The 25,221-nt window shown below is 49.1% G+C and overlaps 1 protein-coding gene across 1 annotated transcript in view; it reads right to left on the reverse strand.

The window, feature by feature from the left end:
- Positions 1–25,221, reverse strand: part of LOC132571635 (zinc finger protein 208-like) — a gene marked incomplete at its 3' end in the record, with an annotated part of 71,144 nt that overhangs the window by 11,155 nt on the left and 34,768 nt on the right. Inside the window, 1 exon segment of the mRNA XM_060238434.1 lies at positions 10,778–11,918. Within this exon segment, the coding sequence (XP_060094417.1) occupies positions 10,778–11,918 (1,141 nt within the window).

Raw genomic sequence — 25,221 nt, forward strand, 5'->3', positions numbered from 1 at the left:
AGTCCTGAATCCCCTGCATTTTGTAGGGGGTTGGACTAGATGACCCTGGAGGGGAGTTCCAATTCTATGATTCTATGAACACGTGAAGTTTCCTTAGACTGAATCAGACCCCTGGTCCCTTGGAGTCAGTATCATCCACTCAGTCCAGCATCGGCTCTCCAGGGTCTCAGGCAGAGTCTTTCATTTCACATCCTACCTGATCCTTTTCATTGGAGATGTTGGGGAGTGAACCTGAGACCTTTTGCATGCAAAGGAAATGCTCTGCCAGGGAGCTGCAGCCCCGCCCCAAGTGGTGGGAAGGGGGTCAAAATGCTGCATTGCTATTCAATATTTGGATTCATTCCACCTCACAATGGCAGCAAGTTGCACCTTTGGTGCCCTTGAAAGATCCTTACCCAGAGAGGCCACGTTCCCATAGTTCTCCAGCATGACTTCCCTGTACAGAGCTCTTTGTCCCAGATCCAGCAGGGCCCACTCTGCCTCCGTGAAAGAGATGGACACCTCCTCCAAGGAAAAGGGACCCTGGAAAAAAAGAAGATTTCCTCCTCTTCAGAGATCTCACACTGGAAGGGAATCGTCTGGGAAGGTCCCAAGAGTAAGGCTTGGGATGGGTAAACGCAACAGCATTCATAGGATCTCTCTCATGGACCCCTTGTAGAAACTGAAGGAGCAAAAGCTCCCCTGAGAAAGGAGGAGGGACCCAGGCTGTGCCCCCCCGCTCATCTCTCCTACCTGGATTGGAGGTGCAGCGACTGTTCCCACACCTTGGAAAAGACAACGGCTCAACAGCATCTCTTCACTGCCTGTTCCTGAGACAAGGGAGGGTGTTTGCTTGTTTGTTTCCTGGTTCACACACACACTATTCTCAGGGTTGTGAAACCTTCCGCTATGTACACTCAACTCATTTTTAAAATACTTTATACTACATTCTGAGAGAGGCAGAAGGGAAGCACCAGGGACCGATGAGCCTCAGGAATTATAAATACTGCCAATGTATTTCAGACTTCTTTCAGAGTTGTGTTTGCTCTACAAGGAGGGAAATGAGGCGTGGATATGCAATAGCATGAGATAGCACCATCCTGTTGGACCAGCCATGACTACAACAATTCTGGGGACTTTAGGGTCATAGGAATGAGCTTTCAGAGTTTCTCTGGGGCATGCTGAATTGGATATGTTTTATTTATTGTTACTGTAACGTTTTAATGTTGTAAGCCGCTCTGAGCCTGCCTTGCGGGATAGGGCGGGGTATAGATCACAAATTAAATTTAAATTAAATTAAATCAGGTTTTCAGCCTAACACAACCTCAACATGACATCACATCTGTCCCATGCCCCAGCCCAAGACCCTCCCCAAAGCAACTAGAAGTGCTGGGCCCCATAGCCTGCCATCCCTACTCCACCCCCTACGACCCACAGCAGCCCCCCAGATGACCCTTCAAGCACAGGCAAAGAAGGAAAATGTCCCCATGATTATTGGCCCCCAGGGAGTGGTTTCAGAGCTCTGCTTCCCCAGAAGGTGGAGGGTCCGTTTCGAGGTTTGCCTGCCTTCCCCTCCCCAGGGAATCTGAGACCTTTTAAGGAAGGAATGTGAGGGATGAATTTTTAGTTATGGGATAAATGGTCCTCCAGGAGTTTGTCTGATCTTTTAGAGACATCACAGTGTGTGGCTATTGAGTGCCACCAATGAACTCTGTGTTGCCTATAGAAATATGCATTTCCCCCCCTGACCTGACCTCTCTACCCATCACATTCACAGGCTCCCCAGGCACAAGGAGTCCTTACCACAGGAGAGGGCATCTTGGGCACGCTCCACTGCCTGCCCCCTCTGCCCCTGCTCCAAGGAAGCTCCTTCTGCCTCAGGCATTGCAGCTTCCATCGCCAAAGGTGGTCCCTGCATCTGAAACAGCAGCAAGGGAGAGGGGTAAGAGATGGAATGGAAAAGATATCAAGGAATGGACCTGCCCCATTCCCACACTCTGCACCCTTCTATCAGCAGTTCTGATGAGTTATCTGCAGGGGTCAGAAATTCTCTAGCACAAGAGGCTCTGGGCAATAATCTGGCAAGGAAACTTTAAGATAAGATGAGATATTGTTGCTTGAATTAGACACATCTGGAGGGAATCCCCTCCTCACCTGTTCTGCCTGACTCAGGAGGAAACCTTCGGCCAGGGCCACCGCCTGGGAACCGGTCTCCGGCCCACATCCTCTGACCCAGCACTGCATTTCCTGGGGCAGGAGAGTCAGGAACTGCTCCAGGATCACAAAGTCCAGGATTTGCTTCTTGGTGCGCCTCTCCGGCTTCAGCCATTGGCTGCAAAGTAAATGGAGCTGGCTGCAAACTTCTCGGGGGCCATCAGCCGCATGGTAGCAGAACTGTCGGAAACATTGGCGACATACTTCTGACCTCAGGGTATCCTTAGCCAGGACCTCTGGCCCAGCCCTTTCCCAGAATTCAACACGACTTCCATGCTGGATGGGATGGGGGCCTTTCCTTGCTCCTTTGCCAGTTCCAGGTCCTTCGGGGTCCTGCTCTTCCATCTCCTTCCCCTTCTCTTGGGCCACCTCTGTCTATGAAAACATGCCTTTATTCACTGGGCTATGAAGAAAGCCTTCTTCCTGAGGGGATGGAGAGAGACAGGCAGTGTGTGCCAAAAGGAAAATACATACACACAAACACACACATAAGAACATAAGAACATAAGAGAAGCCATGTTGGATCAGGCCAACGGCCCATCAAGTCCAACACTCTGTGTCACACAGTGGCAAAAAATGTTATATACACACATACACTGTGGCTAATAGCCACTGATGGACCTGTGCTCCATACACTGTGGCTAATAGCCACTGATGGACCTGTGCTCCATATTTTTATCTAAACCCCTCTTGAAGGTGGCTATACTTGTGGCCGCCACCACCTCCTGTGGCAGTGAATTCCACATGTTAATCACCCTTTGGGTGAAGAAGTACTTCCTTTTATCTGTCTTAACCTGTCTGCTCAGCAATTTCATCGAATGCCCACGAGTTCTTGTATTGTGAGAAAGGGAGAAAAGTACTTCTTTCTCTACTTTCTCCATTCCATGCATTATCTTGTAAACCTCTATCATGTCACCCCGCAGTCGACGTTTCTCCAAGCTAAAGAGTCCCAAGCGTTTCAACCTTTCTTCATAGGGAAAGTGCTCCAGCCCTTTAATCATTCTAGTTGCCCTTCTCTGCACCTTCTCTAAAGCTATAATATCCTTTTTGAGGTGCGGCGACCAGAACTGCACACAGTACTCCAAATGAGACCGCACCATCGATTTATACAGGGGCATTATGATACTGGCTGATTTGTTTTCAATTCCCTTCCTAATAATTCCCAGCATGGCGTTGGCCTTTTTTATTGCAAACGCACACTGTCTTGACACTTTCAGTGAGTTATCTATCATGACCCCAAGATCTCTCTCTTGATCAGTCTCTGCCAGTTCACACCCCATCAACTTGTATTTGTAGCTGGGATTCTTAGCCCCAATGTGCATTACTTTGCACTTGGCCACATTGAACCGCATCTGCCACGTTGACGCCCACTCACCCAGCCTCAACAGATCCCTTTGGAGTTCCTCACAATCCTCTCTGGTTCTCACCACCCTGAACAATTTAGTGTCATCCGCAAACTTGGCCACTTCACTGCTCACTCCGAACTCTAAATCATTTATGAACAAGTTAAAGAGCATGGGACCCAGTACCGAGCCCTGCGGCACCCCACTGCTTACCGTCCTCCACTGCGAAGACTGCCCATTTATACTCACTCTCTGCTTCCTATTACTCAGCCAGTTTTTGACCCTTCACCCCAAAATAAAAAGCAGGGAATATACAACAAATTCATCCAGAAAACTGCCCAGGCTTGCAATTATCTCCACCTCCCTCCATCTAATCGCTTCTCTCCCCCATAAGACTTACTTCCAAGGAGACCTCCTGGGATCCGGCTGCTGCACGGCTTTCCCCTCCTCCTGCAGCTTCTCTGCTCCCCTCCCAGTCCTGCAAATGCAAACCCCTCCCCTTTCCCCCTCCTCCCTCTCCTTGCTCGGCCTCTCTAGCAAGCAGCTCAGTGCTTTTAACCCTCCCCGTACTGCAGAGGAAGGAGAAAGGTGTCCTGGAGGAGCTTCAGCCGGGCTGCCGTCAGCTACGCCTTGTGCTGCTCAATGGGGCTGCTCGGGAATGACTTTGGTGGAGGCGGTTCTGCTCCTCCCGGGGTGTCCCGGGCTGCTCAGAGAAAGGAGGCTGCAGCTTGGGCCCCCCTCCTGAGTCCTCCCCCTCCTGGAATAAGGACCATCCAACTAAATGGGGGGGGGGGGGAGAGAAAAGGGGGCGGTTTAGTGATGACGGCACCAGGCTCTTCTTGGAATAGACCATTTGGCATTTCTGTTGCCCCCCTGGAGAGAAAACCTCTCTGGGTCTCCTGGCCCTTCCTTGCAAGTCCAGGGAAATGCTGAAAGCCACTGAGGAGTCAGGCGAGGGTGCACAGCTGGTGGGGGTAGCCAGGGGGCTGAAGGGGAAGGACCCCCGCCCTGGATTATCCCTGCCCCCAGGCTGGAGGAAGGGGGGTTCTCCTCCCGCAGGGTCTCTGCTGGACTGGCCAACTTCCCGGTGGGGCCTGGAGATCTCTCCGGATTACAATTCATCCCCACACTTCTCCGTCTGGAGAAGAGGGCTGCCTCCTCGAAAATTCCCCAACTCAGATTTAGACATTTCCACTCCGCCCATCTTCCAGGAGCTCCGCCCAAGTCCCTTTTCCCTCCTGTCCACCACCCACCCACCCTGCAAGGCAGACCAGTCCCAGAGGGAAGGCTGGGCCCAGGGAAAGTCAAGTTCGAATTCAGACCTTCCTCCAGGCAGTTGGAAAACCTGAACTATTCTCTCCCTCCCACCTCACTCTTCTCAGGGCCCTTCACTCCCTCTGCTGTGGTTGCCAACTCCATGTTGGGGAACGCCTGGAGACTGGGGGGGGGGGGGGTTGCGGATGAGATCAATTGGGGTTCGATGCCACAGAGTCCCCTCCTCTGCAGTCGCCCTTTCCCCCAGGGGGACTAATCTCTGTGGTCTCTGGAGAGCAGCACTGTTATTCCAGAAGATCTCCAGGCCCTCCCTGGAAGTTGCAAACCAAATGGGAGGAACACAGTAAGGCTGAGACACTGCAGAGACCTGTGTTCAGTTAACATCATAATAATCAGTTAGTGACACTCAATGAACATTTGGAAAGTTCCAAAAGCTTAATGCAGAAAAATTAATTTGCTTTCTAATCAATCCTCAAAATATATGGAATCGCATAGAATTCGCATAGAATCGCGTAAACGCTTACAAAATTATAGCAAAGATAAGATTAAACAATGCAAGATGCATGAGCCACCATGAGAGTCCACCGTTTACTGGGATTTTTCATCCTTGATGGAGTGTGTCATCAGAACTCATGCATCTTGCTTTGTTTAATCTTATGTTTGCCATGTTTTTGTGTTTATGTGATTCTATGTGAATACGTGCTTAGTGCTTTGAACTTACCGAGTGTTCATAAATGTTGAGTGTTACTGATTATTACTATATTCACAGAACAGGGGTCTCTCTAGTGTGTCCTCCCTGGAAGTCAGCAATCCCATCCCAGTTGAGGCACAAATCCCATGGCAGCCCCAATCCCCACCCCTCCCCCTCCTTCCCAGGTCTCCTGCAAGGCCCTGCCAGGAGCACAACCCCAGTGGGGCCCAAAAGGAAACCAGCACCAGCAAAAGGGGGGTGAACTGGACTCCCCCCCACCCCCAAGCTATGCTGGGCTTCCCTTGATTTGGCAAAAATTGCCCCATGTTTAATGAAGAGCCGTCGGGTATGTTGCTTTTAAAAGAAACTCTCTTTGGGAAATAGCTGGATTGGATTTTATAGTCACCGTTTGCACATTAAATAGTGATCCATTTGCCATCTTCTGTCCAGAGCTTTCAGCAGCCCCTGTCAGACTGTTAAAGCTACCAGCTGTAAAGATGTTTGGTTCAATGCACCAAAGCTGCCCCATCTTCTCCCCAGTCTGGGCCTTCTGCATGGAGCCTCTTTTGGACCACACCTGCTGTGCAGACAAGGTATGGGTCCCAGCGGAGGCTATGCCCAGGGACCAGGTGGATTGACAGAAAGGGCAGAAACGGGTAGACAGCCTGGTATGCAATCACTCTAAAGCATCTATAGCATGCTTATGAGGCAAAACACCAGGTCCGGATGGCATACAGCCAAGAGTTCTGAAAGAACTCAAAGTTGAACTTGTGGATCTTCTGACAAAAATATGTAATCTTTTATTGAAATCTGCCTTCGTTCCTGAGGACTGGAAGGTAGCAAATGTCACCCCATCTTTAAAAAGGGTTCCAGAGGAGATCCGGGAAATTACAGGCCAGTCAGTCTGATTTCAATACCGGGAAAGTTGGTAGAAACCATTATCAAGGACAGAATGAGTAGGCACATTGATGAACACGGGTTATTGAGGAAGACTCAGCACGGGTTCTGTAAGGGAAGATCTTGCCTTTGAGGGGGTGAACAAACATGTGGACAAAGGAGACCCGATAGATGTTGTTTACCTTGACTTCCAGAAAGCTTTTAATAAAGTTTCTCATCAAAGGCTCCTTAGAAAGCTCGAGAGTCATGGAGTAAAAGGACAGGTCCTCTTGTGGATCAAAAACTGGCTGATTAATAGGAAGCAGAGAGTGAGTATAAATGGGCAGTCTTCGCAGTGGAGGACGGTAAGCAGTGGAGTGCTGAAGGCTCAGTAATGGGTCCCATGCTCTTTAACTTGTTCATCAATGATTTGGAGTTGGGAGTGAGCAGTGAAATGGCCAAGTTTGCAGATGACACTAAATTGTTCAGGGTGGTGAGAACCAGAGAGGATTGTGAGGCACTCCAAAGGGATCTGTTGAGGCTGGGTGAGAGGGCATCAACATGGCAGATGCGGTTCAATGTGGCCAAGTGCAAAGTAATGCACATTGGGGCCAAGAATCTCAGCTACAAATACAAGTTGATGGGGTGTGAACTGGCAGAGACTGACCAAGAGAGAGATCTTGGGGTCGTGGTAGATAACTCACTGAAAATGTCAAGACAGTGTGCGATTGCAATAAAAAAGGCCAACGCCATGCTGGGAATTATTAGGAAGGGAATTGATAACAAATCAGCCAGTATCATAATGCCCCTGCATAAATCGATGGTGCGGTCTTATTTAGAATACTGTGTGCAATTCTGGTCACCGCACCTCAAAAAGGATATTATAACACTGGGAAAAGTGCAGAAAAGGACAACTACAATGATTAAAGGGTTGGAACACTTTCCCTATGAAGAAAGGTTAAACCGCTTGGGGCTCTTTAGCTTGGAGAAACGTCGACTGCGGGGTGACATGATAGAGGCTTACGAGATAATGCATGGGATGGAGAAAGTAGAGAAAGAAGTACTTTTCACCCTTTCTCACATTACAAGAACTCGTGGGCATTCGATGAAATAGCTGAGCAGTCAGGTTAAAACGGATAAAAGGAAGTACTTCTTCACCCAAAGGGTGATTAACATGTGGAATTCACTGTCATAGGAGGTGGTGGCGGCTACAAGCATAGCCAGCTTCAAGAGAGGGTTAGATAAAAATATGGAGCACAGGTCCATCAGTGGCTATTAGCCACAGTGTGTGTGTGTGTGTGTGTGTGTGTATGTATATATATATATATAATTTTTTTTTGGCCACTGTGTGACACAGAGTGTTGGACTGAATGAGCCATTGGCCTGATCCAACATGGCTTTTCTTATGTTCTAATGCTTATTAGAAACATGTGAACCCACGCAAGCCACTGCTGAATGAACGGAATAATAGGACACAGCTGCAATCAGACTCTAATTCTGCAGAGGGCAAGAAAGAGACCTACGAGTAGACTCCAGCTCTCAGCCATCCTACAGCACTGTAGAAATATCTGGAACATGTTTTTAAAAATTGTGGGGGGAGGGGGGCACAAGCAGGTAGCCTCGCCCAGGACCCCAGATAGCCTGGCCCTGGCTGCACATGGAGGGGGAGAGGGGAATCAAACCCAGTTCTCCCACAGTGCTCTCTTCTTGTGCTCCCTAGATAAAGCTCTTCTTCCTGGTCATGCCAGGGATTTGAGGGCTGGAGCTTTCTCCTTCCATGCCTTCTAGCACCTGCTAGAAATACCCGAATCTTGCCCCACAGTAACCTCCATTTCAGCAGTACCCCTTGATGTTCTTGTCTTCTTCCCTGCCTTTTCCATACTGACTCTCCAAAATAATAACCTCCCTCCCTGAGTCAGAGAGTGCGTTATAGTTGTGGACAAAGGCCTCGATCCCCTCAACCTGCCACCCTGTCAAGGAACCCAAGCCAGGGTTCTCTGCATCTTCAAGGCCAGAGGTTCACAAAAAAGCAGATCTCAGCAAAATAGAGAAGGTTTATTAAATCCTTAAAGAACAATCTAGTCTAGCAGCATAAAAGAGGAAATCTAACTTTTCTATCTAATACATTGGCACATGGTGTTAGATGGCAGAATCTTAAAAGTCTCAGCCTCAGAGTGGAGACCGAAGCGTTTCCTAGGTAGCTCTTCACTGCAATGTGACCTTAGCATAGTTCGGCCCTCAGTCCAGCAAAGTCATGAAGCTAGGATGGCTTCTCTCTGGTCTCTAGATCTATGCCATCAGCCCACAGGACAGAATAGAGTCCACTCCATCATAGGACCCAACTGTATCCTAATTTGAAAACAAAGAGTGAACAGTATTTGCAGTTGGAAAAGGGCTTGATACATTTTATAGTATCCGTCTGTTTATCTGCTGCTGTTGAACTGGCTCCTCCCTGCTGCGAATAAAGATTCCTTTTGTGTCAGGTGATGAGAAGTCGGTGCTGCTGTCGATGAGGATGGTGAGGGGTCTGGAGACCAAGTCCTATGAAGGAAGGTTGAAGGAGCTGGGGATGTTTAGCCTGGAGAGGAGGCGGCTGAGAGGTGATAGGATCACCATCTTCAAGTACTTGAAGGGCTGTCATCTAGAGGATGGGGTGGAATTTTGTGGCCCCGGAAGGTAGGACCAGAACCAATGGATTGAAATTAAATCAAAAGAGTTTCCGGCTCAACATTAGGAAGAACTTACTGACCGTTAAAGCGATTTCTCAGTGGAACAGGCTTCCTTTTTAGGAGGTGGTGGGCTCTCCTTCCTTGGGAGGTTTTTAAACAGAGGCTTGATGGCCATCTGACAGCACTGAATATGGGGTAGGTATTTGTGGGTCTCCTGCATTGTGAAGGTGAATTGTGAATTGCATTGTGAATTGCTGAGCAGACAGGTTAAGACGGATAAAAGGAAGTACTTCTTCACCCAAAGGGTGATTAACATGTGGAATTCACTGCCACAGGAGGTGGTGGCGGCCACAAGTATAGCCACCTTCAAGAGGGGTTTAGATAAAAATATGGAGCACAGGTCCATCAGTGGCTATTAGCCACAGTGTATGTGTGTATATAACATTTTTTGCCACTGTGTGACACAGAGTGTTGGACTTGATGGGCCGTTGGCCTGATCCAACATGGCTTCTCTTATGTTCTTATGTTAAGGTGGTTAGACTAGATGACCCTGGAGGTCCATTCCAACTCTATGATTCTATGAACAAACATTTCTCGTTGGAACCAAAAGGATAAGGTTTCTTCTGTAGAGTCAAGCCTTTTAAAGGAGTTGGCACCTTTTCTGGATACACTGCAGTCCAAGCTCTGCTCATGACCCAAGTTCGATCCCAGGAGAATCTGGGTTCAGGTAGCCGACTCAAGCCTTCCATCCTTCTGAGGTCAGTAAAACGAGTACCCAGCTTGCTGGGGATAAAGTGTAGACGACTGGGGAAGGCAATGGCAAACCACCCCGTAAAAAGTCTGTAAAGAAAACATCATGATCTGACATCACTCCAGGGGTTGGTAACAACTTGATGCTTGCACCTTTACTGAGATTACAGCCCTTAAAAGCAGCTGGGACCTTTTCTATACTTTTTATGGTCTGTGGTTGTCTTTTAGGTGTGAAATAGGAGGAAAGCTCTTTTTATGGGCTAAGCACTTACATGGACCCTCCTTGTGTGAGTTTCTTGATGCAGCAGAAGACTACCTCTCTGACTGAATCTCTTTCAGAGCTCCCAACATTAAAATTGTGTCTTTCCTGTGTGGGTTATCAGTTGCCATCAAAGAGTGCTTCTGCAACAGCATCTCTTTCCACAGTCTAAGAATTCAAAAGGTTTCTCCCCTACACAACCTCATATACACTTTTGAAAATCGTCACACTTTCTCAATCTCTTTTCAACATTTGCTCCCCAGGCGTGGGATCATGGATTCAGCTGAAGAGTGCCACTCTAAATGAATCTTCTCTCACACTCTAAGCACTCAAAAGGTTTCTCCCATTTGGATTCTCCAATGCAGTAGTCTGTCCTTGCTTCTTCTGGGGCCTGTCCCATTGCCTGCTCCCCTTACCCTCATCGGGCTGCATGGGAGAACAGCTGCCACTGCCGTAAAGGAGGCTGATCGGCCAACAGCTCTTCAGGAAGTTCAGTGTATGTGTGTGTATGGTGGGGAGAGTGGTCTCATTCATGGGGATGGTGTCCCACCCGTAGGGCCATTTCCAAATCCCAAATGTGGCGAGCCGTGGACAAACACTTAGGATTCGAAAGGTTATCCCTTCTGTCCCTTTCCACATTTTGATCATTCAAAAAGTTTCTCCCCTGTGTGGGTTCTCTGATGCCTTTGAAGACTGCCACTCGTACTAAATCTCTTTCCACACTCCAAGCATTCAAAAGGCTTCTCCCCTGTGTGGATTGTCTGATGATATTGAAGATTGCCACTCCAACTGAATCTTTTCCCACACACTGAGCATTCAAAAGGCTTCTCTCCTGCGTGGGTTCTCTGATGATTTTGAAGATTGCCACTCTGACTGAATCTCTTTCCACACTCTGAGCATTCAAAAGGCTTCTCCCCTGTGTGGGTTCTCTGATGATATTGAAGACTGCCGCTTGTACGAAGTCTCTTTCCACACTCCAAGCATTCAAAAGGCTTCTCCCCTGTGTGGGTTCTCTGATGCTTTTGAAGATTGCCACTGCACAAGAATCCCTTTCCACACTCTGAGCATTCAAAAGGCTTCTCCCCTCTGTGGGTTCTCTGATGATATTTAAGACTGCCACTTATACTATATCTCTTTCCACACTCCAAGCATTCAAAAGGCTTCTCTCCTGTGTGGGTTCTCTGATGACATTGAAGATTGCCACTCTGACTGAATCTCTTTCCACACTCTGAGCATTCATAAGGTTTCTCCCCTGTGTGTGTCCTCTGATGATATTGAAGGTGGCCACTATGACTGAATCCCTTTCCACACACTGAGCATTCAAGAGGCTTCTCTCCTGTGTGGGTTCTCTGATGCTTTTGAAGATCGCCACTGCACATGAATTTCTTTTCACACTCTGAGCATTCAAAAGGCTTCTCCCCTGTGTGGATCTTCTGATGATGTTTAAGACTGCCACTATGACTGAATCTCTTTCCACATTCTGAGCATTCAAAAGGCTTCTCCCCTGTGTGGATTCTCTGATGCCTTTGAAGAGCATAACTCGCAATAAATCTCTTTCCACACTCCCAGCATTCAAAAGGCTTCTCCCCTGTGTGGGTTCTCTGATGCGTTTCAAGATGGCCATTCCGATTGAATCTCTTTCCACACTCTGAGCATTCAAAAGGCTTCTCCCCTGTGTGGATCTTCTGATGATATTGAAGACTGCCACCCCACATGAATCTCTTTCCACACACTGAGCATTCAAAAGGCTTCTCTCCTGTGTGGGTTCTCTGATGCTTTTGAAGACTGCCACTCGTACTAAATCTCTTTCCACACTCCAAGCATTCAAAAGGTTTCTCCCCTGTGTGAGTTTTCTGATGCTGCTTAATATTACTACTGAGACTGAATTTATGTCTTGTCTCTGAGTATTCAGGTGTCCCCTGTTTCTTTATTCTTTGATGTGCAAGAAGCTGTGATCTATTTCTGAAATACTTTCTGCACTGAATGGATCTACTTGCTTTCATTTTTCTGTGCTTTGGAAAATATATATTCCACTGTCTTCCGTCATGCTTCTCAGCCATACAGACAACTTTCTTTCTCTTCACTTTGATTGGATTCCTAACTTTATCCGGCATTTCCTGATGAAGTTTCTCACCCTCCTCATTCCTCTGATCATCGTCTGCTGGAATAAAGAGAGAGAAACTGTTAGCACTTGGGAAGGCTGGTAAGACCAAAAGGCATCTATGGGACTGCAGGAGGAAAGGACTGATGGCCCTTTGGCTGCATCCAGCTGGACTGATCTTAGCCACCCCTCCACCTTCCCCCAAGAATATCTGGTATTTAAGGATACCTCCCCCACCCATGAAGAACTTCAGCTGAACTCTTGCCCAGAAGGAGCTTCTGAGCCTCCAGATTATGGCCTCCCTCCCTCCTTACCCACCGGCCTCTATGATTGTACCAGACCAAATGTGGCTCAGGAGGGAATCAGGAATCTCCTATGGTTACTTCTGGCCTGTTCTCTTGACATAAGAGTGAAGGTCACTCACTCCGAACCAACTCATTTGGGAAGGAGACATGCTCTTGGGAGCCTTTAGAACAGCGTTTCCCAAACTTTTTCCCGCTGTGGCCCAGTTATTTTTACTCTTCTCCTTCGTGGCCCACTAAAATTTGGGGGGTGGAGACTTTGAGGGTGGAAGTGGGAGATGGGAAATGATGTACAAACAAGACTAAAACTATTGCAATGTTTTGTTTAGGAAAAGTAGGAGAACAGTGGGATTTTGCAATGCAGTTTTTAAAATAAAACATCAAGAAAAAGCACAAGGATCACACAGCAGAAAAATAAAACTATAAAATGCTCTCAGCCTGGGAAAACATGAAATGGCAGGGGGTGGGAAGGAGAGAGGGAGGAGAGAGAGAGAGAAAAAGAAAGAAAGTGAGAAAGAGAGAAAGAAAAATATGAAATGGCAGCATGGGAAAACATGAAATGGCAGGGTATTTCAAGCTTCTTCCCCGTCACCCAACTCTACTCAGATTAGCAATGGCGAGCGAGGGAGAGAGTGAGGAAGACAGGGGAAAAGACTATCTGACAGAGAGAGAGAGAGAGGAAGGGGAGGGGAAATAAAGCAAATAGAGGAAAAGAAAGACTGACTGACAGAGAGACAGAAGGAAAGAAAAAGAAAGAATGAAAGGGAGGGAGGGAAGGGGAGAGAGTTGGAAACAGTAAAAAAGAAAGAGAAAGGAAGGAAAAGGGAGGGAAGGATTGAAAGAAAGGAGGGACAAAAGGAAGAAAGAAAGAGAAAAAGAAAAATGGAAAGAAATGGGACGGGAGCAACTCACCTTTTAAATTACTGACTCTAGCAGCACAAGCAGGCCTGGATCCCCTGACCTCAGCTGGCCAAGGGAAGTCAGGCCTAGTTCCCCCCCCTGCCTCCTCCTCCCTCCCTCCCTCCCCCACCCCATGTCAGTTTCAGGCTGGTTAAGGCGCCCCCTCCCCCGCATTCGGCGGGGAAAACAGCGCTGAGCTCTCACTCAGCATGCAGACAGGCCAGCAGCGGGTTGAACGTACATCCGAAAAGGCCACCGCTGCTGCTCCCTCCCCTGCACTTCCTGGATGGGAAGGAAACATGGGGGAGGGAGCAGCAGTGGTGGCCTTTTCATACGTTTGTTCGACCTGCTCTTGCGCTGAGAGTTCAGCGCTGTTTTCCCCGCCGGCGGGGGAAGGGGCACCTTACCCAGCCTTAAACTGACCTGAGGGGGGAGGGAGGAGTCATGAGGGGGGTGCAGTGCTGCGGGGAGGAGGCACGGGGGGGGGGAATGACAGGCCACTGGTGGCCCTGCGAGCTGCCACTGAGGCCGGCATGGTCCAGTGCCGGATCCCGACCCTGCCGTTGGGAAACGCCGCACTAGAAGAACCCTGAAATCTGTCTTTAAATTCAAGGCAGCGCCCCCCTGTGGGTCCGTGCTCCCCACCCCAGCTCCGTGCCCCACCTCCCACCGAGACTCCTCCTCTTCCCTCCCTTCCCCACCCTATGTCGATTTCAATGCCGGAACTGGCTCTAGAGCCACGTTCCAGCTATCTAAAGCCCTCCCTCCGCCGATCACTTGATCAGCAGGTAAAACCGCACCTCAAGGCCACGCTCAGAATCTGTCAGGACCAGCCTCCTGAAAGGGCGGCCCCGCTGCCACTGACTCCTCCCCTCCTCACTTCCTGAATGGCAGAGGCATTGAAATTGACATGGGGTTGGAAGGAAGGGAGGAGGAGGCGGGGGGCAATGTACGCATTTGCCTTGGGGGAGGGGGGGAGGCCGAATTTGCCGCCCCCGCCTTGCTGGCGCCCTAGGCAACCGCCCAGTTTTCCTAGTGGGGGAGCCGGCCCTGGGGATGCTGCTGAGTCTCTTGAAAATTCCATCCAGCAGGACCTTTGATTGGGTCATTCATACCACCTGATCCTAGAGAGGGAAGGCTAACTTTATGCTCCTGGGATGCTAGTACACCTGGATGTTTCCTTGCTGCATCATGACGAATACATCTCTCTAGAGTAAATAAGGCTCCAGTTGCAATACTGATGCTGCAACAAGGAGTGCCGTTTAGGTGCTTCCTATCTTAGACAGAATAGTTAGCTTTTTCTTAATGTACTGTTGCTGAGCTGCAGAAACTGTGTTGTTTTGTGATGTCTTATTTTCTAATTATCAATATACTTTATTTTGAAGAGGGGTCTGTTTTACTTGTGTGAAGCCAGTGAATCGGGTGTCGCTCAAGTACAAAGAGAAGTGACCCAGGGGGACCCAGGCTTTGATCCTTCACAGGATCATTCTCAGATCACAGGCAGAGCAAATCTAATTCTATCCAGAGTGAAAGGTGTGTTATGAAGGCTGGAAACAGAGCAAGAAGTATCTTAACCCTCCCAGAGTCCTTCTGAGGGACTCTCAACCACTTTGTACCAGGTCAACATACCATCTCTGGCTTGGGGGATGGCCACAACACTGTCCTCAGATGCCCATCTGCAAGAAGACCCACCTGGACACATGAAGTGGCCTTAGACTGAATCAGACCCCTGGTCCCTTGGAGTCAGTATCATCCTTTCAGTCCAGCATTGGCTCTCCAGGATCTCAGGCAGATTCTTTCATTTCACCTCCTACTTGATCCTTTTCATCGGAGATGCTGGGAAGTGATCTGGGACCTTTTGCATTCAAAGGAGATGCTCTGCCAGGGAGCTGCACCCCCGCCCGAAGCGGTGGGAAGGGGGTCAAAATGATGCATTGCTATTCAATATTTGGATTCATTCCACCTCACAATGGCAGCAAGTTGCAGCTTTGGCACCTAGGAAAGATCCTTACCCAGAGAGGCCACGTTCCCATAGTTCTCCAGCATGACTTCCCTGTACAGAGCTCTTTGTCCCGGATCCAGCAGGGCCCATTCTGCCTCCGTGAAAGAGATGGACACCTCCTCAAAGCAAAAGGGACCCTGAAAGAAAAAGAAGATTCCCTCCTCTTCAGAGATCTCACCCTGGAAGGGAGTCGTCTGGGAAGGTACAGAAAGGAAGGCTTTTGATGGGTAAATGCAAGAGCATTCAGAGAGTCTCTCTGACGGACCCCTTGTAGAAACTGAAGGAGCAAAACCTCCCCTGAGAAAGGAGGAGGGACCCAGGTTGTGCCCCCCTGCTCATCTCTCCTACCTGGATTGGAGGTGCAGCGACTGTTCCCACACCTTGGAAAAGACAACAGCTCAACAGCATCTCCTCACTGCCTGTTCCTGAGACAAGAGAGGGTGTTTGCTTGTTTGTTTCCTGGTTCACACACACACTATTCTCAGGGTTGTGAAACGTTCCACTATGTACACTCAACTCGTTTTTAAAATACTTTATACTACATTCTGAGAGAGGCAGAAGAGAAGCACCAGGGACCTATGAGCCTTAGGAATTATAAATACTGCCAATGTATTTCAGACTTCTGTCAGAGTTGTGTTTGCTCTACAAGGAGGGAAATGAGGAGTGGAAATGCAATGGCAGGAGATAGCACCATCCTGTTGGACCAGACATGACTAGAACAATTCTGGGGACTTGAGGGTCATAGGAATGAACTTTCAGAGTGTCTCTGGGGCATGCTGAATTGGATATATTTTATTTGTTGTTACTGTAACGTTTTAATGTTGCAAGCCGCTCTGAGCCTGTCTTGCAGCATAGGGCGGGGTATAAATCGCAAATTAAATTTAAATTAAATTAAACCAGGTTTTCAGCCTGACACAACCTCAACATGATATCACATCTGTCCCAAGTCCCACCCCAAGACCCTCTCCAGTGCCTTCAAGTGCTGGGCCAGAGCCTGCCATCCCTACTCCACCCCCTGCAACCCACAGCAACCCCCCAGATGACCCTCCAAGCACAGGCACAGAAAGAAAATGTCCCCATGATTATTGGCCCCCAGGGAGTGGTTACAGAGCTCTGCTCCCCCAGAAGGTGGAGGGTCCCTTTCGAGGTTTGCCTGCCTTCCCCTCCCCAGGGAATCTGAGACCTTTTAGGGAAGGAAGGTGAGAGATGAATTTTTAAAGTTATGGGATAAATGGTCCTCCAGGAGTTTGTCTGATCTTTTAGAGACATCACAGTGTGTGGCTATTGAGTGCCACCAATTAACTCTGTGTTGCCTATAGAAATCTGCATTCCCCGCCCTGACCTGACCTCTCTACCCATCACATTCACAGGCTCCCCAAGCACAAGGAGTCCTTACCACAGGAGAGGGCATCTTGGGCACGCTCCACCGCCTGCACCCTCTGCCCCTGCTCCAAGGCAACTCCTTCTGCCTCAGGGATTGCAGCTTCCATCTCCAAAGGTGGTTGCCGCATCTGAAACAGCAGGAAAGGGGAGGGGTAAGAGATGGAATGGAAAAGAGAGCAAGGAATGGATTCTGCCCCACTCCCAGATTCTGCACCCTTCTCTCAGCAGATTTGGTGAGTTATCTGCATTGGTCAGAAATTCTCTAGCAGAAGAGGCTCTACACAATTATCCAACAAGGAAACTTTAAGATAAGGTGAGATATTGTTGCTTCAATTAGACGCACCTGTAGGGAATCCCTCCTCACCTGTTGTGCCTGCCTCTTCTCCTCTGCCTGACTCAAGAGGAAACCTTCGGCCAGGGCCACCGCCTGGGAACTGGTCTCCGGCCCACATCCTCTGACCCAGCCCTGCATTTCCTGGGGCAGGAGAGTCAGGAACTGCTCCAGGATCACCAGGTCCAGGATCTGCTTCTTGGTGTTTTTCTCCGGCTTCAGCCACTGGTTGCAAAGTCCATGGAGCTGGCTGCAAATCTCTCGGGGCCCATCGGCCTCATGGTAGCGGAACTGCCAGAAACATTGGCAACATACTTCTGAGGTCAGGGTGTTCTTAGCCAGGTCCTCTGGCACTGTCCTTTCCCAGAATTCAACACCACTCCCAGCTGGGGTGGGATGTAGACTTTTGCTTGCTGTCTTGTCAGTTCCAGGTCCTTCTGAGTCCTGCTCTTCCATCTCCTTCCCCGTCTCTTGGGCCACCTCTGTCTTTGAGAAGTTGTCTTTATTCTGAAGCTTGTCCTTGGGGGGGGGGGGGACAGAGAGAGACAAATAGGAGTGTGTCTGAAGGAAGATACATATATACACACACAAACACAGAGACACATACATGCATCTATAAATACAACCTCCACTCCAAAAAAGAAGCAGGGACTGTACCACAAGTCCTTCATCCTTGAGAATTGTCACAGTTTTCTCCCTTCCCCGTATTCCTGCTCACCCTGAAAGGACCATTTTTCAGAGTCCAGACGATTTGGAACTAAGCCTATGCCAAGATCTTGGACACCTTTGTATGGCTACTAGTTATCTCAGTGGTGCTCTGCTGGAGATGGAAGTGGGGGGGGGGGAGAGTCAACCCAAACACCTGTCATTGCAACAAGCCAATCAGCATGAATGATTTAATGCATTGGATCGCATCTGGGATTCGTTTCTGTGCCTCCTGACTCCCTCCAAAAGAAGGCTTCATATTCTTGTTGGCATCTCCCTTAACAAGATCTGAACCCTGCCCTCCTGGGACTGTGCCCTGATGCTTCTCGCTGTTGTGCTGCCTGGGGGTTTGTACCTCTCTCGCCTGGCAAAAGGATGCCCTTCCGCCCACCCTAACCCCAGTGCAGGAGGGAGGATCTGGCATTGTGTTACAGCTGCCTCTGCCAAGTGAGGCCTGGAGGGATGGGGCAGGAGTGATGCGTTTGGGGCAGGCGTGTTCTCTCGCTGTGTGCCCACTTTGGTGGGGACTCGAACCCGCATCTGTATTTATTTATTTATTTTATCTAAGATTTATATCCCGCCCTTCCCACTAGGTGGCTCAGGGCGGCTTACAACATATAAAACTAACATAAAATCTAAGATTAAGCATTAAAATTAACATTTCATAATTTACAGTTAAAAATCTAAACATTTGTTATATACATACACATTAAAATCAAACGGCGGTCCTACAGCTACACTCATCGGTTACAAGTTCAGTCTTCGATATTCAGTGCTCAGTGCTGATTAGTTGTGGGCCAGCCGGAAGAGGGATGTCTTACAGGCCCTGCGGAATTGGGTAAGGTCCCGCAGGGCCCTTACCTCTTCCGGCAGCTGGTTCCACCAAGATGGAGCCATTACGGAGAAGGCCCGGTCTCTTGTAACTTTCAAGCGGGCTTCCTTTGGCCAGGGGACAACCAGGAGGTTTTGGGTTCCTGATCTTAGTGCTCGCTGGGGAACGTGTGGGAAGAGACGGTCCCTCAGGTAGGCAGGTCCTAGGCCATATAGGGCTTTAAAGGTGATGACCAGCACCTTCTATCGAACTCGGTAAGATATTGGCAGCCAGTGCAGAGCCCGAAGTCCCAGCTGAATGTGCTCCCACCTTGGGAGCCCTAGTAACAACCGGGCGGCGGCGTTCTGCACCAGCTGCAATTTCCGGGTTCGGCACAGGGGCAGCCCCATGTAAAGGGCATTGCAGTAGTCCAACCTCGAGGTGACCGTAGCATGGATCACCGTTGCTAGATCGTCGCGCTCCAGGAAGGGAGCCAGCTGCCTTCCTCCAGGCTGAGAGGGCTGAAACCATCCAGAACATAGTCCGAAGACAGGCCCGGAGCCTCGGTTTCGCTAACTGCCTCCAATGTGGCAGGGAGGTCGAGGCGGAGCGACGCGATCTTGTCCGCAAAAAAGTTCGCAAAAGCCTCACAGCCAATCTCCAATTCTTTACAATTTGGTCTGCCCTGCGGCAGTGTTGTTAGACTCCGAATTATATTAAACAGTTGTGCCGGGCGCGATGTTGCAGACGCAATCTCAGCCGCAAAGTATGTTCTCTTTGCGGTTTTGATTGCCACCTCATAGGACTTCATAATCTCTCTATAAGATGTTCGAGTCGCTTCGTCTCGAGTACGCCGCCATTGCCTCTCTAGTCGTCTGAGTTCCCGTTTTAATTGTCGCAACCCCTGGTTATACCAGGGTGTCGACTTCAGACGGGGGTGCAGAGGACGCCTAGGTGCGATTTCTTCGAAGGCTCTGGAGAGTCTATCATTCCAGGACTCTACCAGGCCATCCAAGGAGTCGCCAGGGGGCCCGGGATCCCGCAGAGCCATCAGGAACCGTTCCGGGTCCATCAGGCTCCGTGGGCGAGCTAAAATACGCTCTCCGCCTAAACAGGTTTGGGGTGGCACACCCACACGAGCCTTAAGTGCATAGTGATCCGACCATGGCACTGCTCTGGCAGTAATATCGTTCACTAAAACTCCCGCCGCGAAGACCAGGTCTAGCATGTGCCCCGCCTGATGGGTGGGCGTTGTGACAACTTGGGAGAGTCCCAGTGTCGCCATGGATGGCACCAGGTCCATCGCCTGAGTGGAGGCCGCGTCATCGGCGTGAACATTGAAGTCACCCAAGACCAACAGCCTTGGGTACTCCAACGCCCAGCCCACTGCGGCCTCCACCAGGGATGGTAAGGTGCCGGCCGGTGCGTTAGGCGGACGGTACACCAGCCAAATCGCCAACCCCTCCCCAACATCCCACATCAGGCCGACACATTCAACACCCCTGATCTCGGGGGCCGGGAGGGCCCTAAAGGAGTAAGCCTCTCGTATGAGAAGTGCCACTCCTCCCCCCCCGCCCACTAGTCCGGGACTGGTGAAAGATCGAGTATCCCGGGGGCACCGTTTGAGAGAGAGAGCTACGGTCTCCCCATCGCGCACCCAGGTCTCGGTCACGCATGCCAGGTCCGCCTCCTGTTCCAGTAGGAAATCCCGGAGGACAGTGGTCTTATTATTAATGGACCTGGCATTACATAACACCAGTGTCGGAGGTGGGAAAGATCGCCTGGCCCCACTACCTGTCACCATCGGGATGGGACGCAGGCAGGAAGGCGGTCGAGCACTGCTATGGATCTCCTATGGATCTGTGGATCTCCTTGGCGGGTATTCATGACACGATCCTCACAGTGATGGAATTTTGTGCAACATTTGTTCCTCCTGGCCTTGTACATATTGGGGGTGTGGCCACATCTGCATGCTCCACCCCTGTCTGCCTGTCAGAGGACTCATCTAATACTGATTGGTGGGCGTGGGTGGTGTCTCCATGAGCACCCATGGGGTTGCTAGGGACTCTCCACCTTAGCAACAGAGGTATCTAAATGTTCCTCTCCTCTGCTTTGCGGGCCTTGGACCCCTGCTAGCTGCCTGAGCCCCACAGTGGGCCCGTATCAGGGGCTTAGGAGGGGGCTGCAGCCAATTCCAGTGCAGGCTGGACTTCCCTTCCCCCAGCCCACACCCCTTCCTTAATTCACCCCACTCCTCAAAAGGCCTGCTTGGGTTGTTGGTTTGCAAAATGAAAAGAATGAAAAGCAAGAGAATGTCAGTTTCATGTACTGAACTTTCCTTACATTGAAAGACACTGATTATTGCTGCTCCCCAACAAACTCCGCTTACAGAGCTGAACAGAACTGGTGCCTCTCAGAGTTACCAACCTCTAGGGGGCTGAAGACAAAAAACAATCAACTACCCTGAAGAAATAACCAACACATTTTACTACAGTGCCAAAGAAATTCCTGAGAAATTGATCCCTGCCGTCCTCACAAGGTTCCCACTTTGCAGTGATATCGACATATGAAACTCAGCAGTCTGTTTGCAGGCTCTTGATTCAAGAAATGCAGGATCAGCCCAAGCACTTTCCCCCTGCTCTTGTGAGAGGCCGAGAAGACGCTTGCCCTTCAAGAGACATTTAGGGCACTTCATATTGTGGACTGTGCAATGGATCTATGCATGAAAGAGATGGGGGCTCATTTATTGATTACTGAACATAAGAAATAATATTTGGGTCTGTAGTAAAACGTGTTAGTTATGTATTCACAGTAATTGATTATGGGGGCGTTAGCTCTTTCCCTGAATCCCTTGGTTTGTAACGGCCAGGTGGGGCCTGAAGTTCTCCCAGAATTAGAACTCAGCTCCAAGGGACAGAGATCAGTTCCCTGGAAGAAAATGGCTGCATGGGAGGGAGGTGGCCAACCTCAGAAAGCCATGGCTTGGCCTGATCCCCACCTGCCTCCCTAGAAGCTGATCCCTCCCCACCTCTCTGTGACTTACTTTTAAGTAAACCTCCGGGGGGGGGGGAGGATCTGGCTGAAAGTTTCCCCCTCCTGCTACTGCTGCTTCTCTGCACCCCTCCCCGCTCTCTTTCCCAGTTCAGAAGCAAACCCCTTCCTTCCCACATCCATGAGCTCATGCAAAGAGGGAAAGAACCCCAATCTTTTCCAACCCCCCCCTCCCCGGTTTGGCTTCTCTAGCAAATGGCTCTGTGGCATTAACCCTTTTGGTGCTGCAGAGGAGTGCAAAATGTGTCCTCCCTTCGTCTCCAGCAGAGGCCAGTCTCCGTCTTCCATGCTGCTCAATGGGGCTTCTCGGGAGTGACTTTGCACGGGGTTGTATGCCCAGAGGATCCAGCGCTGTTCAGGCTTCTCAGGAAAAGGAGGCTGAAGCTGAATCCCCACAGAAGAAGTCGGTTGGGTGTCAGGGAGGGGGCGGGGAGGTGGCTTTATAGGCTCGCTTTTAAGTAGACGAGGAAGCCTTTTTTCTGTCGCCCCCTGGACCTCGTGTGGCTAGAAAGCGCCCCTCTGGGAGTTTTGACAATATTTCTGGAGGGAAAAGGCACAGCCTGGCTCCAGCCCCCCACCCCCGCCCCCCTTCAAGGGCTTGCTGTGTCCCCGGGGGAAAAGCGCTGGCTTTACAGCCCCAGAGACAGAAACAGAAAGAGGGGAACAGTCCCTGCCTCGGGCTGCACAGCAAGCTTTCCTCCCTGCCTCTGCACCATCCCCGGCCGAGCTGCATCATTACAGAGCGTTGGTGGGCGAGGGAAGCCCGGCTGAAGGGAAGCCCGGAAGCCTCTGTCATGTCTCTGCAGCTCGGAAAGGACTAAAGCAGCAGAGCTGTTTGCTAGAGAGGCCGAGCAAGGAGTGGGAGGGAGGACTCTGTGGTCTTCTTCCCCTCCCAGCCCCCCCCCTCCAGAAATCCCCCACCAACTTAGCAGAGCCCTGCCTTGGCATGCATGATCCCCACCACCCCCCCCCCCCCCCATGGCTTACTTCTAAGTAAACTTTTCCAGGCTCCCGCTGCGCTGCTCTTCTCCGCTTCAGCTTCTCTGCAGCTCTTCCTGTTCTCTGACTCCAGTTCGGAAGCAAACGCCTTCCTCTGCGCATGCGTACACAGGCAAGGAGGGCAAGCAAGAGCCCCTCCTCTTCTCCGCCCCCCTTGCATTTTTTGCGGGGCCTCTCTAGGCAATGAGTTTCTGATATTAACCCTTTCGGTGCTGCAGAGGAACGCAACCTGTGCCTTCCTGCCCTCTGCAGGAGGAGCCAGGCTGCCATCTGCAGCGCTGCTCCATGGGGCTGCTCGGGAGTAACTCTGCGCGGGGCTGCATGCCCGGAGGAGCCAGGGAAAGGAGGCTGGAGCAGAATCCCAGCAGTTCCTTGGAATAAGGACCGCAGAAGAACCGGGGTGGGGGAGAGGAGGCGCACCAGGCTTGCTCTTAAATGGACGAGGAAGCGTTTTTCTGTCGGCCTCCCCCCCACTCTCTCTCTCTCTCTCTTTTTTTTTTTTTTGCATTTTTATGTCCCTGTGTGTTGGTGTCCTTTGCAAGTGTTGTGCATTTACAGTTTCTCCGGTGGAAAAAGAATCTTCTTGTTGTCTCAGAGGCACAATTCAGTTTCCTAATGTGACTGGACTCTTAACCAGCCCTTGCTGGGAACTAACTCCCCCCCCCCCCCCCTATTTCTACTACCTGTAAAGCTTGAAGAAGTTCTGTTTCTCTGAACTTAAAGAGGTGTGCTGGATTAGACCCAGAATCAACTCTTGTTGCTCTCAGAGGGGCATCTGGACTCAGACTCTTCCCTAAAAGTATTGTTTCACTGTTTTATCCCCCTATGGTCAGGGGTTTCAACAGTTGCAAGAAAATGAGAGAAATATGAAGAGCACATGTGTTTGTGGAGGGGTTAACCCAGGGAGCATACAGGGGCACTACCATGAACATCACCCTCAGAGCTGGGATGGGGTGTGGTGGGGGCATAGACCACAATTTCTTGGGAGGGGGGAAGGGGCTGAACCTGCTCCAGGCCCACAGGGTTAGTAATTTCTATTTGTTTAAATTTGAAATTATTTATACTTCCAAAGGCTATCCACAATTTATAATGTGGTTTAAAAATATATAATTTTATTCACTTGTCATAGTCTGACTGTCAAAGAAAGAGGACCTTGTGGAAAGAAAGATGTTGGGAACTGCTTCACTGCGACAAGCTGTGGAAATCCTGTATGAAAGGAAATACTCCTGCCCCCCCCCTTTCCCTCCCATAACGTAGCCTGAGTGTGTGACTGGACCGAGGTCCCATAGCGTGCTTTGTGGCTGTGGAGATTTAAATTCTGACTGTTGCCTTCCAACTGAAGGTCACGGAAATAAATTTGGCTGGCACGCGTATTTGTATTATGGAAAAAAGAAGATGGATGGTTTTTTCTCTCACCATTATATAAGGAATAATTTATTAAATACATGGATGAAATACAAGAAATATGGAGATGAGAGAAGACCCTTATGGATAGTGCCAGCTGAAGTAATAAAAATAACGGCTGAGATAGGCGAAGAAGAGTGGTTGTCATATAATCAATTATTAAAAATACAAAGTGGCAAAATAGAACTGAAAACTGCTGAAGAGTTGAATCATAACTATGATTGGTTCCAAATGCAACAAATAAAGAGCTTGGTGCAGAATGATATTAAAGCTGAAGGAATAAGGAAACAGCAAACAGAAATGGAAAAAGTTCTGTTTGGAGACAATGATAAATTAATTTCAAAAGTATATAAATTACTTCTACAATGGTCTACAGAAGATGAAGTAGTGAAATCTCAAATGATTAAATGGGCAATTAATGTAAATAAAGAAATACAGATGGAAACTTGGGAATATTTGTGGAAGAACTCTATGAAACTTTCAACATGTCAAAGTATTAAAGAAAACTGTTTTAAGATGATGTATAGATGGTATATGACTCTTAAAAAAACTAGCAAAGATGAATAACAAGATGCCAGACAGATGTTGGAAATGTAAAAAGTATGAAGGTTCTTTCTACTATATGTGGTGGACTTGTGAAAGAGCTAAAATGTTTTGGCAGATGATTCAGCAAGAGATTTCTAAGATCTTGGGATATTTTTTTTTAAACTTTAAATTTTTTATTAATTTTTCAAATATAACCAACAACCTTAATACACCCTCAACGACAAGACAATTACAATACAATACACAGACTATATTCATGGCCTAATTATCATTAACACTGAGCAGAGCACCTCTAGAGTTTCTATCATTTCACAATGTTGCATCTATCATCCTTATTTCCAATAAATTCTCATTCATTATATAGCATGGGATTTAGAAAAGATTTTTCAATAGTACGATAAATTAATATATTTCGTTGGAATATGCTTTTCAAAGTCTTCTTCTGAATTTATAAAATAAAAAAGGGGAACCATTTCTCAACAAAATTATTGTTCTTCTGCTGTATATCAAGTACCCTTATTTGTATGGCTAATTTGTCTAAAGCTGCTACTTCCCATACTTTGGACATCCATTGCTGTTTGTTGGGAGACACATCTCGCTTCCAATACTGGGCTATCAAAAGCTTGGCTG

This window comes from Heteronotia binoei, chromosome 5, assembly GCF_032191835.1.
Source record: "Heteronotia binoei isolate CCM8104 ecotype False Entrance Well chromosome 5, APGP_CSIRO_Hbin_v1, whole genome shotgun sequence".
NCBI classification, from domain to species: domain Eukaryota; kingdom Metazoa; phylum Chordata; class Lepidosauria; order Squamata; family Gekkonidae; genus Heteronotia; species Heteronotia binoei.